Source organism: Triturus cristatus, chromosome 6 (genome assembly GCF_964204655.1).
Source record: "Triturus cristatus chromosome 6, aTriCri1.1, whole genome shotgun sequence".
Lineage (NCBI taxonomy): Eukaryota > Metazoa > Chordata > Amphibia > Caudata > Salamandridae > Triturus > Triturus cristatus.
In genome coordinates, this window is record NC_140589.1 from 762531300 (window position 1) to 762548961 (window position 17662).

A 17662-nucleotide genomic window follows, 5' to 3' on the forward strand; every position below is an offset into this window, starting at 1 on the left:
AAAACAGTACATTAGTTCTTCAATTAGGCAGATTAATATTATCTCTATATGAATTGCAATTAATTCATGTAAGTATAAGGAACCCATAAAAGATTTTTAGATTAACACTCCACGGTTATTTCACATATAATTTTGTACGTTTCTTTGCACGTTAAAGGTTAATACATCATTCAGGATTTGAAAGCACATTTGAAATAAACCTCTACGAAGCACAAATTATAACATCACTTTGTGTAAGATATATTTTCCTCGTCAATGTCATTACACATTCTAGTGTTATTAACCTTTTTCCTAACACATCAGAAATGTGCTGTGTTATCCTATATTTACTCTAATCATCTATGCATGAAAACATATGACAATAAAATTGTTAAACGTCAAATTAGCTTATTGACCGTTAAGTGTTACCAAAAACTGACATCTAACATTCTGCATGCTTTTACGATGCAGTTTTCTAAATAGAGTTTCACTTGTGTGTTTCCTTAATCTTGATAACCTGACACACATTTGTCATTATCGTAAAATAATGTCACAAATCAATTTTCAGGGTAAACTTGTAGAGATAGATGAAAAATAACATCTAGGCTCCATCACATGTGACACTAGGATGCATGATTTAACAAACGAGAAATTAGAAATCTGCTGAGCAGACATTAAATTAAAACTTTTTTTCAAATTGTAATACGATAAAGGGAGTGAACATGTGCAAATGAATGTGAGATAAAATATATCTATTGTTTCAGATTTTCTGGGTTTTAAGAAGACACAATTGTGTCTAGAGATCGATTATTACGTAAGTTTATGAGCTTCTACATTTACGTCACTACAACACACTGCTGGTGTCTATTAGGGGACCATATATGATGATTGTACTACTAAATATTGACACCAACAATATTGTGGCATACTAATATCAGGGCAGAATATCAAGGGAAAAAATATCGAAAGGTATGTGCTTATAGGGGATTATAGATTTACTATTCCTAAGTCCACAACAATGTACCCTAAAGATATATGTACCACATAGCTTCATAAATGTGGAGTTAGGTATAGAAAATCTAAACGATCTTACCTGTTGATATTTTATTTCCAATATTCTCTCCTCAATATTCTGTCCCACTGATATTGTTGATTTAATATTTATGGGGTATGTCAAAATGATTGAACTGAATTAGAAATTGTCAATAATAAGGTATGTCAGAGACGCTACTGGCCTTCGCATATATCAGGGTTACTGAGTACTCCATTGAGCAGAAGGGTCCCTGTGGCTGCATGTATGTTGTACTGTTATGCCCATTTTATTCAGTGCCGAGACATCGATTTTTAGTTGGTATTTTAAAACAGGCTAAATTCAAGCAGGCCAGGGTCGCCTTGCTACACCTACAAATGGTAAATGACTCTCAGACTCTGTTTTGTGTGGTGAATTTCTTGAAGATGGCCTTAAAAATAAGGAAAACAAGAGGGGTTTGCTGAAGAAAAAATTAATACTGTATTTGATGTATATCAGCATGGATTTTAATGAAATTTTGTATTTTTTTGTTATTGTTATGTGCTTTTATGGTGTTTTCTAGATGCCGAATAAAGACTTTTGATTGATTGATTGATTGAGTACTCCACAGACTTTGAAAACAATCCCATCCTTCATGTTACATCCATGCCCTTCCAGCACTAACCAGCAAATGGATGTGCCCGGCCACTGCATATTCCACCCACCTTCCCGATGTCTTTCCCTGGATGTGATGTTCACATGTAAGGAATATTTATGCAGGTATCGATGTGTGCTATCCCTCAAAGACCTCCATCTCTGCATTTGTAGGCAACCATAAAGGGTTGCAAAGTGCCTTCTTCTTCCAACATAGGAGGTACAAGGTAGGAGCTTTAGTGACATTCTGAGAATGTACGTTTTGCTCTGTGACTAATTAATCACTGATTGTTTGTGTCCTGGACAAAGTACATCTATCCCTTAATATCTACCATTGAGCAGTACATTCTACTTGCTAAATTCACTAAAACGTGTTTGTTCATTGGTTCTATGAAGGAGGTGCCATGGAATTTAATGTTCACAGAGCCAAAGATACAAAGACAGTTAAAAAATGAGGAAATATGGATCCTTCTATGAGGGTAAAATTAAATCAGTTGCATCTCAGATGCACCATGTACTACTTTTATAAGACATTTTATTAGCAAATATACTTATGCAAAACAATTTCTTTCCAGACTGTAGTAAAGTTAGCCAGTTTAATAAGTCATAGGACAAAACGTGAGATGGCAAGGCATAAAGATAAGTAGACGCAGTGGTGTAGCTAGACCTATTGCCGCCCGGGCGGCCCCTGAATTTCCTGCCAGGTGCAGGTAAAAGCAGGGGGAGGGTCGACAGATGACTTGTTCTTGAGGGGGAGGGGTGGTGGTAGTCAACAGACAACTTGCCCACCTCCTCTGCCCTCAAAAAGAGTGGCGCCCTGGATAGACCGCCTCCCATAGCTACGCCACTGAGTAGACCTGTAGAGACTGCTGAGTGAGCAATGAGCAACTATGTTTTTAAAGGAGGGCAACTTACCTGTATGCTGGTTAGGTTTGTGTACTGGTACGACTTGACTACCAGATATTTGGCTTCAATATCGATAATCCCCAATATCATGTATTTCCACCATCTTCGTTTCAAAATTGCCAGCAAATTTTCTTCTCCTGTGTGAAAAAATATATAAGACTTCAGCACCCTACTACGGTTCAGAACATAGTTCAAGCCAAAACTATCTAAAGAAACACCATGAACGTAAGATAATTGAACAAACCTAGTAGCTTACCTACAAAAGACATATTTGAAGATTACCTGCTTGTGATATAGTAACTGGAACAGAATGTTTATACTTCAGATTGTATATGAGCCACTTAAATGGGATTCAGTAAAATATTATGAAACACCGATCCTAAGCTGGGCTATTGCTCCCTACTTAGCTGCGTAGAGGTAACATCCTTCAGGGAGCATCCTCAAGGCTTATTTAGCTAACGCTTGATGTCGAAGGGTGGATCAGGCAATGTAAGACTTGTGGCTCTAGTGTTTTATGCAACCAAGTCGACTTTAATGCTAAACTATTACCTGATGGTGGAATCTCTCTACCAATAAGAAAGTCCCAAATATTTCATTATGTCTTTATATTTTGAGGACCTTTCCACAGCACTATATGTTGCCTTTCGGAGGCTTTAAAATGCTGACGGACAAGGAAATACAGCCTAATGGTTGGATGGGGAAGCTAGAGTATCATTGGGAGAGGGAGAGTAACATATACGATATTGTTCAACCACAATCCCAGTTCTATGCTGTGTTCAGTTAAAGGAAAGTTTAAAAGTTATGGGCCAGATTTAACAGAGTGTTGCATTGCCTTTGTGTCACAGAAGGCAACCCAATGGCAACGCAATGCTAAAGTCAGATTTACCAAGCCACGCAAGCCCACCTTGCCGTGCTTGGTATATCTTGAGTTTCGCGAGCAAGTTACTGCCTTGCATTACTCTGTCCCAGGGAGGCGTTCTATGGGTGGAGAGTGGGTGTTCCCACGCATCCACCTATGGATATTGGAGCATTCCCAAATTTACGATGAGTAGTAGATCTGGGAGTGCGTAAAAATGCTATGCCTTCACAAGGGAGGCATAGCAAGAAGAAATAGCTTTATTTCCCTCGTTTCTTTCCTGTTTCTACGTGTGCTGCACTCAGTAGCACACGTAGAAAGGGGAAAAAGCCTCAGGGGATTATTTTTGTGCAGGAAGGTGTCCCTTTCAGCACATAAACAATCCTACTGGCAATGCAGGCACCCTTGCGCACTCTCCCTTTCATGCAGCTCAGCACCCTCCCCATCCGCCCACGGTGGACCGAAGACCTTCTAACCTTCAGGAGACTCCTCAAGACCTGGCTCTTCGAACAGTAGCAGCTACCCCCCCCCCCCCCCCCCCAGTGCCTTGAGACCATCACGGGTATGTAGTGTGTTTTATAAGTGTCATGATTGATTGAATGATTGATTGCTGCCATTCGCTGCGTGACATATTGATGATTCTGTGCCCTTGAGTTTTCAGGAGTTTCTGAACTGCCGTAGTTGGGTTCAGCTCTTTGACCAAATACGCGTTGTAAAAATTGAATCCTGACATCTACTGGGAGCTATTGGACTGCCTATAGAGTTGGTATGATGGGATCTTGCATAAGGCATTAAGAAAAATTCAGACCACCTAGATGATATCACAACAGTCGAGGCATACCAGGACAATGACTGCTGCCTGTTTGATTCCGTGGCCAGCATGAAAAAGTGAGTGGATTTTAGGCAGAATCGAGAGCTGTGTGTTTAAACCCTTTGCCACAACACTGATATGGGGAGAAAATGTAAGGTTGCTCAAAAGAATTCTCAATTAACTTACTTCAGCTGAGATAATGGGGGAATTTACAAGGTCTGGAGACCAGACAAACAGTTCTGAAGCAGACTTGGAATCTCTGATCACTGTAATTGTCTTGGAATCATTCTCACAGAAGCCTCTCAAACATTCAGAGAAACACATGGGATAAGCTTGAGATGATTTAATTTGGAAATTCTGGGCCACTCTCCAAGTGGAAGTGGATTTGTGGTTCATCAGCTTACACAGGGCCGTAGTTCAGGGGGGGTGTATGAGGTGTTACCCCCCCACCCCCTAAATATATTTTCAGGTGAATAATTGGATACAGAGGCATTCAGTCGGGTATTGTGAGGTGTCTATCTGATTTCACCAGAAATCTTTCAATACACAAAGACCAAACACCACACACCTGGCCTACTTTCGCTATTTTGAAAGTCTTAAAACATTTTGGTTATTTTACAAAATATTGTGTTTTCTGTCACTTAGTACCCCTACCAACACGCATTCATCTCCTTTTCTACTGCCCCTTAAGTGCATCGTGTGCTTGTCATATAATATATTTTAACATTATATGCCACCATGATTGTAGGACAATCTGTTCCCCACCAGACATGTGGAAGTTCATATTGAACTGCTCAAGAAAGTGGGCCTGAGGCACACACGTTGACATGAGAATAATGACCTTTCCAAAAAATTGAATATGTCCCTGGACACCTGGATGGTTCAATTTCTAAAGTCTGTCATTTTCACTGAGGTTAGTGACACATGATTAGACCATTGCAGAACAGGTTCAGAAACGCCCACCCAGAGTTTGAAGCTTTCTGTCAGTAATGTGTGTTCAATGGCGTGATAGCTGTGGACAGGTATCAGAGAAGTTGTATTGTTCTCTGGAAAGAAGAACCTCTGTTGCTACTGAGGGCACATTATACAGGAAGGGACAAGATAATGTATTATTTAAAGAACAACTTTATTGACTTAATCGTCTCAGACACAAGCATTGGAGTGGTTAAAATACAGCCAATCTGGAAAGAAGTGTTTGTGTTTTCAAGTTGTTAAACATTTAAAGAACATAATGTGACAATGTTCGAAAATCAATTCTTAGAATACCAGTAATACATTTTTATTTATAGCTTTGGCTAACTTTGTATGCTAAGGTTTTAGAATTATTATGTACAGGTGATTTCTAAGAATCTTGTGAATAATTATAGCATTGTATGGAGATTTCAAGCTGGAGTTCTAAAACTTCTGCATGAAAGGGTAATGCATATAAACTGACACTGTACAAAAATCCCTGTCTTTGCAGTCAAATGTTGTTTGATTGATCGCGATGTCAGAAATAAATGAAGAGCATGAACGCTCAAGCTCTACCATATGTTTTCTGTGCAGGGATCCGTCTAGCTGGGGAAGGAGAAAAAATCGAGAGACTCATTTATGAAAAGTGTAGCATCACTGCGGTAAAACAGCAATGCAACACTTTTCACTGCACCCTCCTTGCGACACCATGGATGCGCCGTATTTACTGTATGGCGCTCAATGTCGCAAGGATTGACAGATGCATCTGGAATCTTGACGTATCAGCCGGTGCAAAACTCACGCATTGCTGGAGTTGTTTTGTAAGCATGATGCAACTCCAGCATCAAATAGGGGAGGCCTTTTCATTTTGCACTGCATCACCCTTGCGCCTGCTATGAGGCAGGCGTAAGGTTTTGACGCACTGGCGTCATAGAAGTGGTGCAGTGACATCTGATAGATGTCACTGCGCCATTTCTACAAGGCTTTCTTGTTAGGGAACGCCCACCATGCATACAATATACCTGATGCAAGTATAATGTGGCTCAGGGGTTTACAAAGTGACGCGTCTGCCTAGATGCGTCACTTTGTAAATATGGCACAACGATGCACATTTTTTATGCCGCTTCTGCGTCACAAAAAGTGATGCAATGGCGGTGCAAAAGTGTTGCAAGGGGCTCATAAATAAGCCCCAGAGATGGCAAACCATTGACCCGCTCCCCTTCCACCTGCACTCAAAGTGGAATGGCATTGTTATACACAGCCCAGCATGCAAGATTTTTTTTTTCTCAATAGTTAGTACAGCTAAAAACGCATGGCCCATCAGTCCGCACATACTTTCAACCTGGAGACCCCCGGGGTGACAAGCTGTGCTCTACAAGACCCACTGATTGATTGATTGATAGGTTTTTTCAAGTTTGGAGAGATTTGGCCTGTAGTTTTGGTGGTGAACACCTGAAAAGTGGTATATTCATATATGCAGAAAATCTCTCAGAAATCACAGTGGCAGGGGTAGGGTAGTAGATATACTTCATAAATGCCTATAACACAAAAGGTTGTACTTTATGATCCCAAAACTGTGCAAGGTGTTCAGTGAGTGAACCTCAGGCAGCGAAGATCTTCCCAGACTAGCACAGAGAGGTCACACTAAATGATTTGGCTTAATCCCTGTTCCAAAAGGCACATGTTAGGCAAAAACATATAATTATGTTACTGCGGAATTAAACCGTGAATTTTAGCACATTATTGGGCAGGAACGATTTGACCCTACTGACATATATATTCATCTGTTCATGACTGTTCAGTGCCCAACTTCTCAGGGTAGGACTGGAGCGGAAAATAGGCCCGGCACCAAAATAAAACTGGCCACCATAAGTGAATTATAAAGCTAAAAAAGTGCCCCATATTTAGAAATTGCAGCAGCTTTTAACTTGTAACGACACTGTATAAATGTCTTACAAGCTATACACTGCATGCGTCTGAACTTGCTGCTGGCAATATTTGTTTGAATATCACCAGGTGAAATCAACAGAAAAAAGCACTGAGAAAGTCTGTTAAAGTTTTACGATTTGTTTATGTACAAAAAGGCAATATGTTGTGCTGTTACTAGTGGTATAGTGCGGGTAAGTAATAGCAAAATTTTGATAAATGAAATGAAAGAGGGAAATAATAGAATTAATTGAAGTAATAGCAATATTATGTCTTTAGAGGAGTTCTGACAACTTTTAGGCCCGGTTCCACTGCACCTGCTGCACCATTCAAACCATGCCCCTAGTGCCAGCAAGATAATTGTATTTGTCACTGCCTGTTTAGTAGTAAAATATAGCAATATTTGGTGTTTAAAGGAGTTGTGACAACTTTTGGGCCCAGTGCCACTGACCTGCTGCTCCATTCGAATCATGACCCTATTGCCAGTAAGGTAATTGCACTTGTGACTGCTTGTTTAGTAGTAAAATATTACAATATTTGGTGTTTAGAGGGGTTTCTAAAGCTTTGAACCCTGGTGTCACTGCACCTGCTGCCCATTGAAATCATTACCCAATTCCCTGCAAGGTAACTACACTTGTAACTGCTTATTTAGTAGTTAAATATATCAATATTTGGTGTTCAGGGGAAATGTTGGCTGCGGTGCCATTGCACCTGCAGCACCATCAAAATCATGGCCCTAGTGCCCGCTAGATAACTGCACTTGTGACTGCCTGTTTAGGAGTATAGTTTAGCAATATTCTGCATTTAGTGGGGTCCCTAGAGCTTTTGTCCCTGGTTCCACTGTAAATGTAAATGTGCAGATATTTATATAGCGCAAATCACCAACCGGTCTCTAAGCGCTTGCTTAGGGAACCCGTCCTGGTATTCCCCTGTGAGATACCCCAGCAGGGCATCCACAAGGTGAAAGCCAGGCATCCCGCCGCGAGGGGCCATTGTTGCGATTAAGCAAGCTATTGCCCAGAGTCGCAGAGTGTGAACCCATGAATCGAGTATGCACTGGAGCGAGAATTATCGAGTCCATGGACAATTTATGGACTCAAGACCCAGCCGAGCCGGGAATTGAACCCTGGTCCCGGGCTGACCTCTGCTTCCAGGTCTGCCTACTCTAACCAGTGAGCCACACTTCTGTACCTGCTGCATCATTCAAATCAAGCCTATTTTAACTGCAAGATAACTGCAATTGTGTCTGCCTCTATAGTAGTAAAATATAGCAATATTAGGTGTTTCGAGGAGGCCATGACAAATGTTGGGCCCAGTGCCACTGCACCTGCTGCACCATTCAAATCATGACTCTTTTGTCTGCAAGGTAACTGCACTTCTGACTGCCTGTTCAGTAATAACATTTAGCAAAATGTGGTGTTCAGTGGAGTGCCTAGAGATTTTGGTCCTGGTGCTACTGCACCTACTGCACCATTCAAATCATGATCCTGTTGCCTGCTAGATAAATGCACTTGTGATTGTCTTGTTTATTATTACAATTTTGCAATGATCTGGGTTTACTAGGGTTCCTAGTGCTTTTGGCCCCCTTTTTTCTGAGTGCTTTTGGCCCACTGCTGCACCATTCACATCAAGTCCCTTTTAACTGCAAGGTAACTGCATTTATGACTGCCTGTTTAGTAGTCAAATGCAGCAATATTATGTGTTTAGAGGAGGTAGGACAACTTTTGGGCCTGGTGCTACTGCTCATGCTGCACCATTCACAACATGACCCTGTTGTCTGCAAGGTAACTTCACTAGCGGCTGCCTCTTTTGCAGTAAAATATAGCATATCTCTTGTATATTAACTTTATTTTGAAGGTGCATGTTTATTACAATATTTAGAATTTGATCATAATGACCAAATAGATTAAGTTGAAAAAATGAATCCGATAATGCCTACAAAGTGCAAAGAAAGGTAATGAGGCATGAATAGGAAATGCCACAAACGTTGGAAGCTAAAGCTTTATACAACTAATTAATAAACATCAAGCAATCCAGCAATGTGTTAGAAGCTGTCTGCCTTTTCTGTGGGAAGCGATCTTATCTTTACAGTGAATGGGGCTTAAAAAGTCGGAACAGCTTTAGTAGAAGTATCATAAATGCGTTCACCCCCTGGAAATTCACACACAAAAAAGTTACACACAAAGGCGAATGAACACAGTAATTTGGCCATGGAAACTGACAAGAGCCGCCTTTTTAGATACATTAAATTACAGAGATTTCACAAGCACAGCTCAAGGGATGTGCAGGCGGAGCATAAAAAAAGGCCCAGCAGAACACAAAATAGGCTCACAAATAGCCAAAAAAAACACCACACACTGACCTATCCGGCCAGCTTGTCATGCTCTGCCTGATTGCCCTTTGAACCAGTATGACCCTATGACTGCTGATGTACTACATTTCTTCCACCACCCAGACTACTCCCCTACCAAGCAAAGGACACTGATGCTTCACATACAGGACAGCAAACAAAATGAGGACAGGAATGACAGCATACATAAAAACTGACATCTTGAGAGACAGGAGAAAGCTTATGTCAGATTATGCTGTTACCTTTTCAGAGATTTGTCCCTGCACTCTCTGCCCTTACTAAGGATTACCAGGAGCCTGAAATTGTGCCTTTCTAGAGATAAGCCCTCTTCTGAAGCTGCACTGTCTGCAAGCTAGCATCCCCGCCTGACTTGAACTTTCCTGTTTATTTGGTTATTACAATATGTTCTCTGCATTCTGTGGATTTCTAGTGCTATAATCAGGTTTGGGAGACAGGGTCCACCAGCAAGCACATTCTGCCGTGAACACACTGTCGTCCGGCAAAAGGTCAGGATTTTGTATAGTTCTAGTGGGTCAATGTGTGAGTATAAGCACAATAGAGGAGTCTGCACATCAGCAGGTTCAGTTTTCAGACAGAGGTTCAATCTGAACCTATGGGGGCTATCTTTCAGATGATCTGCATGATTGAGATGAAGCCCCAATGTGGGGTTGGAGACAGTGATGTCCTCAATGACGGATGGGGTAATGTGTCCCTAAAATACAATTCAAATAAGCATTTTGGAATACAACCAGTAAATAAGAACTGCCTCAAAAAAGGTTCCACATCACTAAATTAGAAAACCATGAAGGTTTTTCTAAAATATTAAAGTGCAATACAGAAGGCAAAAATATAGTAGTTTCAGTAAATCATTCATAAAACATAGAAATCAATTGCTATAAAGACACTTAGGGGCGTATTTATGAGCCCCTGCCTCACTTTTGCGCCACCGGTGCGTCACTTTTTGTAACGCACCAGTGGCGTAAAAATGCGCCATGCTGCAACATATTTACGAAGTGACGCATCTAGGCAGATGCGTCACTTCGTAAACCCCTGCGCTACATTATACCTGCGCCAGGTATAATGTATGCAGGGTGGGCGTTCCCCCGCAAGAAAGGGCCGTAGGAGTGGCGCAGCGAAATTTATGAGATTTTGCTGCGCCACTTCTAGGACGCCAATGCGTCAAAACCTTATGTCTGCCTCATGGCAGGCGTAAGGGTGATGCAGGCCCATTCACATGGGGCTTGCCCCATGTGAAAGGAACATTGCTGGAGTTGTGTCAGGCTTCTGACACAACTCCAGCAATGCGCCACTTTTTGCACCGACAGATGCGTCAGTTATACTAATGTATCGATCATTCCTTGCGACATGATGCGTCATATTGTAAATATGACGCATCATTGGTGTCGCAAGGAGGGCGCACTGAGATGAGGCGTATCGCTGCTTTCCCGCAGCGATGCGCCACTTCTCGGAAATGAGGCCCTTAACATTTAAAATAGGTGCAACAATGAGCAACATTTTGAAAATAGACTAAAGGCCTGATTATGAGTTTGGTGGAATGGATACTACGTCACAAATGTGATCGGTTTCCCGTCCGCCGTATTACAATTCCATTATATCCTATAGAACTTTAATATGGCGGACTGGATCTCCGTCACGTTTATGACAGAGTATCAAATCCGCCAAACTTGTAATCAGGACCTAAGTCTAGTGTGTGCAGCAAATCAATAGAAAATCAGGCAGCATCACTTGAGGCTAAGAAAAGAGTCTGGTTCAGTCCCAAAGTGAGGGGCTTTTCAATTCATTTTCACAATAGATAGTAATGGAAATTGTACAGTCAGCATGATATGAGCAAATGTATCAATACAAAATTAAATCATAACACAGCATTATAGAATGTCTTTTAATACCACCATCCTAGCACTATTCCACTAAATGAACATTTATGCCCCTTCTGATCTAATGTTATCAGAGGTGTCAGAACAAATCTGGTTACATAAATTAAAAGACTCAAAAATGAACAGGCTATTGTGAGTGAGCAGAAAGAGCCTTGAAAAGTACCTAAAGGCTTCCTCCAGAGGTCTTCAAGAAGTGCACATTTTGCTGTGTGCCTAATATTATGGATAGTTCAGGGAACAAAAAGGAGCCGAGGCCAAGTTGAGGCATAATTTGACATATGACAGGAAAAACTAGTTCTGTACATCACAGCGTTATTGTTTTACCTGCAAAAGATTCATGCTAATAGGCAAATATAATTCTAATTAGAAAATTATCTATAAGACACCTCTCATTCGGCGGAAATTGAAGAAGCGTACTTTCATTGCCCAATTTGTAATGACTACTTCTAATTGAATAGGGTGCCCATAGAAGAGCTGATGGGTGGAGGCAAAGGGTGGATAATACTTGTGAGAAGGCAATGCAGTGTTGTTTTTAAGGTTTTGTTTTTAAGGTTTCTGCACCTGGTGCAGCTGGAAGCCGCCATTGTCTTGCTGCAAATGCAAATTTCCTTCCTAGGTTAACAAGAATGAACAGATGGTCAGACCACACAAGCTTGGATTCAGAGACTGAGAACACAAAATCCAGACAGCAAGGTTGAAAGTAGGGCAAAACTGTGGTATGTTTTATTGGTGAGTGTTGGTTGGGTGCAGTTAGTATTCTCCATATCTGCATCTGTTCTTTGACCCAGATGTTCAAGTTGTCCCTCAAGCATAAATGACCTGAAATGAACTGCAGATTCTGGGCCAGTTTAGAAGGAACACAGCACAACCTCAGAGAGGACAGACGACTACTGCACACATAAAAAAGGAGAAGGAGAAATGGCTGATAATGTGACTAAGAACAGTACAGCCCGAACCGTCCAGCTGGGTCTCCGCTGAAAGGCAATACAACCAAACTTAGACCATTTTCAGCTTTGTTGGCCTCATCAGTGGAGAGCAACTTTAGACCTGTTGCACAGCAAGAACAGCGCCCATGTCTGGGCACACCTGTTGCACTTAGGGTGCTGCAGTGAGAAAAGCACAAAGGAACTGGTTGTATTGGGTGCAAAGGTTTCCCCCCTAGCAATAACTGCTAGCATAATTTTGTTCTATCTGAAGGCGTTTTACCTATAGTAGAGAACTTAGTAGTTGGTGGGTAGGAGCTTGTGGAATAAGTTGAGTATGCTGGTAGAGGCATCAATTAACCTTGTCTTTTTAGTGGTAAGAAATGCATGGATTGTCTATGCAGAGTTTACAAATGCATGCAATGTATCTGAGCACAAATCAATCACTGGCTCCCTAGAAGGCTGTTGAGTCAAAATGGGCTAATGAAAGAGGTGATGAGGTGTCTTTGAGTGTTGGTGAACCATGCAAAAAGAACAATTGATGGACAGAATGCAGAACAATGTCATACAGTCATCCCAGTATAGAGATCTGGGCCTAAATCCATCCTTTTTTTGCTCACCATGCCATTCCAGCTTGGACCCAGCCATATGCAAATCAGTCTTGACCCTGCGCCCAAAGGAAACAGTCCAGCCCGAACTGCCAGGCCAAGTCCTCCCTGGACTGGAAACAAGTATCCTAGGACCAGTTTCGGGCTTTCAGTCCTCATCAGCCAGGATAGCTTGATTCCAGTGGCATGGAGAGCACGGGACCCACGTCTGGCAATCCCGTCTCACTCGGGGTGACAAATGCAAAAAGAACAATTGATGGACAGAATGCAGAACAATGTCATACATTCACCCCAGTACAGAGATCTGGCTCTAAATCCATAATTTTTTTGCTTACCAAGCCATTCCAGTTTGGACCAAGCCATATGCAAATCAGTCTTGACCTTGCGCCCAATGGGAACAGTCCAGCCTGAACTGCCAGGCCAGGTCCTCCGTGGACTGGAAACAAACATCCTAGGACCGGTTTTGGGCTTTCAGCCATGATAGCTAGGATTTAGGCCCAGATCTCTGTACTGGGGTGAAAGTATGACATTGTTCTGCAGTCTGTCCATCAATTGTTCTTTTTGCATTTGTCACCCCGAGTGGGACAGGTATGCCCAGACGTGGGTCCCGTGCTCTCCATGCCACTGGAGTCAAGCTATCCTGGCTGATGAGGGCTGAAGCCTGGGGAATGGAATCGCCAGTAAGAGTCAGGGCTTCATGCATGCTCCCTCACTGGGCAAGTTAACAAAAAGTGTTGCGTCATCTACCAGGGGTTTGGCCCTCCCTCAGGGTATTTGAAGACATTGTGGCGGAGCCCCACATGCTCCGTTCTGAGAAAAGGCATGTTTAAATGGGCACATATTTAAATGTACATAACTCAGGACCCATTGGGCTTATTTTCTAGCTCTTTTTGCTCATGATGGCAGACCCTAGCCACTTGGTGCATTTTCACAGGACCCATGGCCTCAAAATGGGCACATTCTGTGTGGACATGGTTTCAAGAGCACCCTGCAATAGTTTCTCCTTTGCCTAGATCCTGGTGCTACTCTCCCCTTGCTGGGACATAGAAGTCGAGTTATTCCCCCATTTGGTCCTCAAGTTGTGTAAAGGGGCAGTGTCACTGGCCCTGGAGAGACCTATCTGGTCCTGGGGGTCACATGCAGGCAGAGTCATCACCCATCAAGGCATCAGGTGGCGTGTCCTTCCAGCTGCCCATGGCATTGCTGCTGTTGCCATCTAGGTCCATTGTATTAAATTCCTTATGGTTCTGCGGATGACACTTTTATGCCTAGTGCCTTCCTGTGAGAGGGGATACCCCCTTTGCCTAACCCTAAAACTGGTTTTGGCCATCTCCTCCCTATCTCCAGGGCTTGCTCCAGCCTGGCTATTGAAACAAATGCAGGGGCAGGTCTGGTGTCAGTTTCCTTTCTGTGTGCTGGAAGCAGGTTCCTTTGAAGTACCCTCCAGCCACCATGTCAGAAAGACACACTCCCCTCTACACTCTGTCTCCCGTCTGGCCACACATTGCCCATTTGAAGAGCCAACACCAGCCCAGGCAGCTGGTCACTCACACAAAGTAGAGAGAGAACTACCAACTTTCAAAAACTGGCATTTCTGAAATTCTTATTTAAAAATCTGATCTTATCATTAAAAAGGATTTTAAACTACAATTAAAATCAGTTGAAAAAGTATTTCTCTAACTGCTACCAATCCCAATTTAGCATTAAATAAATGTATTTGGTGGACGTTCTTTCTCCTAACTTGTCGCAAAGGCCTGGAACGGCCTCCCTCTCCACCTATGAACCTCACCCTCCCTGCAGGAATTCAGAAAGGAACTCAAGACTTGGCTTTTTGACTGACTCCACCCGGGCAGCAGAACCCCCCGCGCCTGGATATCCTCGTGGGTGATGAGCAACACTATTAAAATCCTGAGTGATTGATTGATTGATTGCTATCAATGTAGCCCAATAATTCCTTATGGCAGTAGTCAGCCTTGCTATAGTAAAAACGTTTTGGGGGGATAGTTCACTGTAAGGACCTGTTCAACATTAATTTCTATATATCCTACTTTTAAATATTATGCATCATGCCTTTATGGGCAATAAGACCTACATATGGGTGACATTGATATTAAAAGGATTGCTCAGCACTGTCAGAAGGAGATGTTTTGAAATGTCAAGTTTGCAGTTTAAAACTGCCACAGGCAGGTTGCCTGTGTACAGCTAATAAGCTGTGCACAACTGTAGTCTCTGACACGCAACCTGCACACATGTAACAAGGCCAGTGTCCCTTACCCTAGCTATGTCACAGCATCCTTATCTTAAATGGTGGACACTGGTGGTAAACATGCGTAATCTAATTTACTATGCAATTATAGTGAGTGAGACACAGGTAGTGAGAATCACCCAGAGTAAAGATCTAGAAACCAAAAAGGAAAAAAAAACTGGAGTAGTAAATGGGCAGAACTCATTGGTAAGAGTAGCATACTGCGGTTTACAACACGATTGTCGAATTAACTGGACAGCTAGAAAATGAATTCAAGAAAGCAATTTAGGAAGCAGCTAGAGTGGACATTTTTCTGCTGTGTCTATCAGGACTATAGATTTTTCATCAAGTATAATATGAAAAAGCAATGCCTGACAAATTTAGGACTGATCCCACCAAGTGTGACTGAAATGTTTCTGAGTGATGCAACATGTGAAATCAATGCACATCCAACTTGCCTTGCAAATCAATTTCCAACAAAACAACTCCATTAGTCACCCGACTCTAGCAACTATCAACACGGGAAGTCTCTCAGGAACCTCTTGCGATGCATATTTCTGGCAACACTGTGAAGAACGCCGACCTGAAAAACATTGTGGGTGTCCTTGGCATTCAATCAAACGCCATTGCGTTAGCTGTTGTTGAAGCTCATCTACGCCTCTTCCATTATTGAACAGTATCGACGGAGCACAATGTTATGGAAAGCGAGTTCTGCTGCTTCGACAACTGATTTATAATGGGCTCTTGTCTCTCTATGCTTAATATCTCCCTTCGAGACACTAATTACAGAGGCTATGGATTATTTGTACATAGTCGTGATTTTTAAGTCTTTTGCTTCTGAGTTAGATTTGATCCTAGGTGGTTGGACAACTGGTCCTACTTTGGTTCATGGATAATCTGATGACAGTGCTAGAGAAAGGTAATGTGCATTTCAGGGTGATATGCCATCTATTCCATAGAAATATCACTCTGGAATTAAACAAATACTAATATATTGCATGGTGTGAATTGTCATGGAGAGATCCTCCCTCTCTTGCTATGTTTGTGTCCATTGAGAAGGCTCTAGTTTTAGCTCAAGGAACACAGCAAATGGATGGACATCAATTACAATTATTTTTTTCTTAATTGTGAATAGTTTTACACAGGATATTGTGGAAATACATTGAATGCTAATATTGCTTTTTTATTGTAACATTTAACCTTATGAGAGATGTAAGACACACAGATATCGGTAAGCAAACAAATAGAAAGATCATTGCAGTTTGTGAAATGATTTCTGAATAAACAAGTCAAAATTTGTAAAGACCAGGGCTTAACATATGCCACACTTCATTTTCTAAGTGGAGAATAGCAGTCCATAGAATACAGTGGCAGTGAGAGACAACAGGAAGTTGTAATAAAGTGGATGCAGGAGTCAAGAGTCTGATGTGACCTAGGGACCAGACATAGGGTAGGAAAGGGTATAAGAGTGTGTCTGCAGGTGATAAGGGGGATTCATAGAGCATTATAGAGCAGGGTGCCTGATCGAGGGGTGCAACGGCGGGGGCTGGGAACATGATTGAGGCACAAGTCAAGATTTCAGTTTTGGGGAATTTTGGGTGTTGGACTTGGCCCTTTCTGTAGGGTCATCCCCAGACGTTTTGCCTTCACCATCCGGTTTTCTGACCCCATTTTTGTAGGCTGTTAGGACTCTGCACACTTTACCACTGCTAACCAGTGCTAAGGTGCTTGTGCTCTCTTCTTAAAAAATGGAAGAATTGGCTTATACCCAATTTGCATATTGTAATTTACTTGTAAGTCCCCAGTAAGGGGCACTATATGTGTCCAGGGCCTGTAAATCAAATGCTACAAGTGGACATGCAGCAGTGATTGTGCCACCCACTTAAATAGCACTCTAAGCATGTGTCAGGCCTGCTACTGCAACCTGTGTGTACTGTTTTAAACTGCCATTTCGACCTGGCAAATGGCCAGGCCCAAACCTCAAAGCTCATGTAAATAAAACAGCAGTAACCTGCTTTGCGCTTCTGAAAGCTCTTCGGAAGATCCTGCCAGTACTTCCATCTTCCTCTAACGCCATGGTTGTCTACAGCATGATTCTTAGTTGCTTGGATTACTGTAATGCTTTTATTCTAGATGCCCCTGAATATATTTTACATCGTCTATCCAGGGCCCAGAATGCAGCTGCCAATCTTGCCTTAAACCTACCTCCCAGAGCTTCTGCCCCCTTAGCATTGAATATTGGAGTTTTTTTTATTACATTTAGCTGTAATTTCCAAATGGACGCAGGTGACCAGTTCATGATCGGTGTCTTTGGAACTGAAATGAAGAATGGTAACTGATGGTGGAGTTGGAATTTGAATTATGATTTTGAAAATGCCACTTTAAGAAAGTTGGCATTTTTCTGCCTTAGCCATTTGGTGCCTGCAGCTTGTCTCTGGGTCACATGACAGGGTGTTGTTGACAATTCGACATTTTGTTTATTCCTCCTTAACAGCCACACACAATGCGGTTCCTGAATGGGCCATCACAGGATTGGAGGGAGGAACTGG

General features: G+C 42.1%; 1 protein-coding gene across 4 annotated transcripts in view; it reads right to left on the reverse strand.

Annotated features, from left to right (window-relative positions):
• SLC35F1 (solute carrier family 35 member F1) overlaps window positions 1–17662 on the reverse strand; it is a 952113-nt gene that overhangs the window by 320492 nt on the left and 613959 nt on the right. For all 4 annotated transcript variants that reach the window (XM_085611290.1, XM_085611289.1, XM_085611288.1 and 1 more), the window contains one exon: window positions 2558–2685. In XM_085611290.1, the coding sequence (XP_085467416.1) occupies window positions 2558–2685 (128 nt within the window). The remainder of the gene's footprint in view (window positions 1–2557; window positions 2686–17662) is intronic.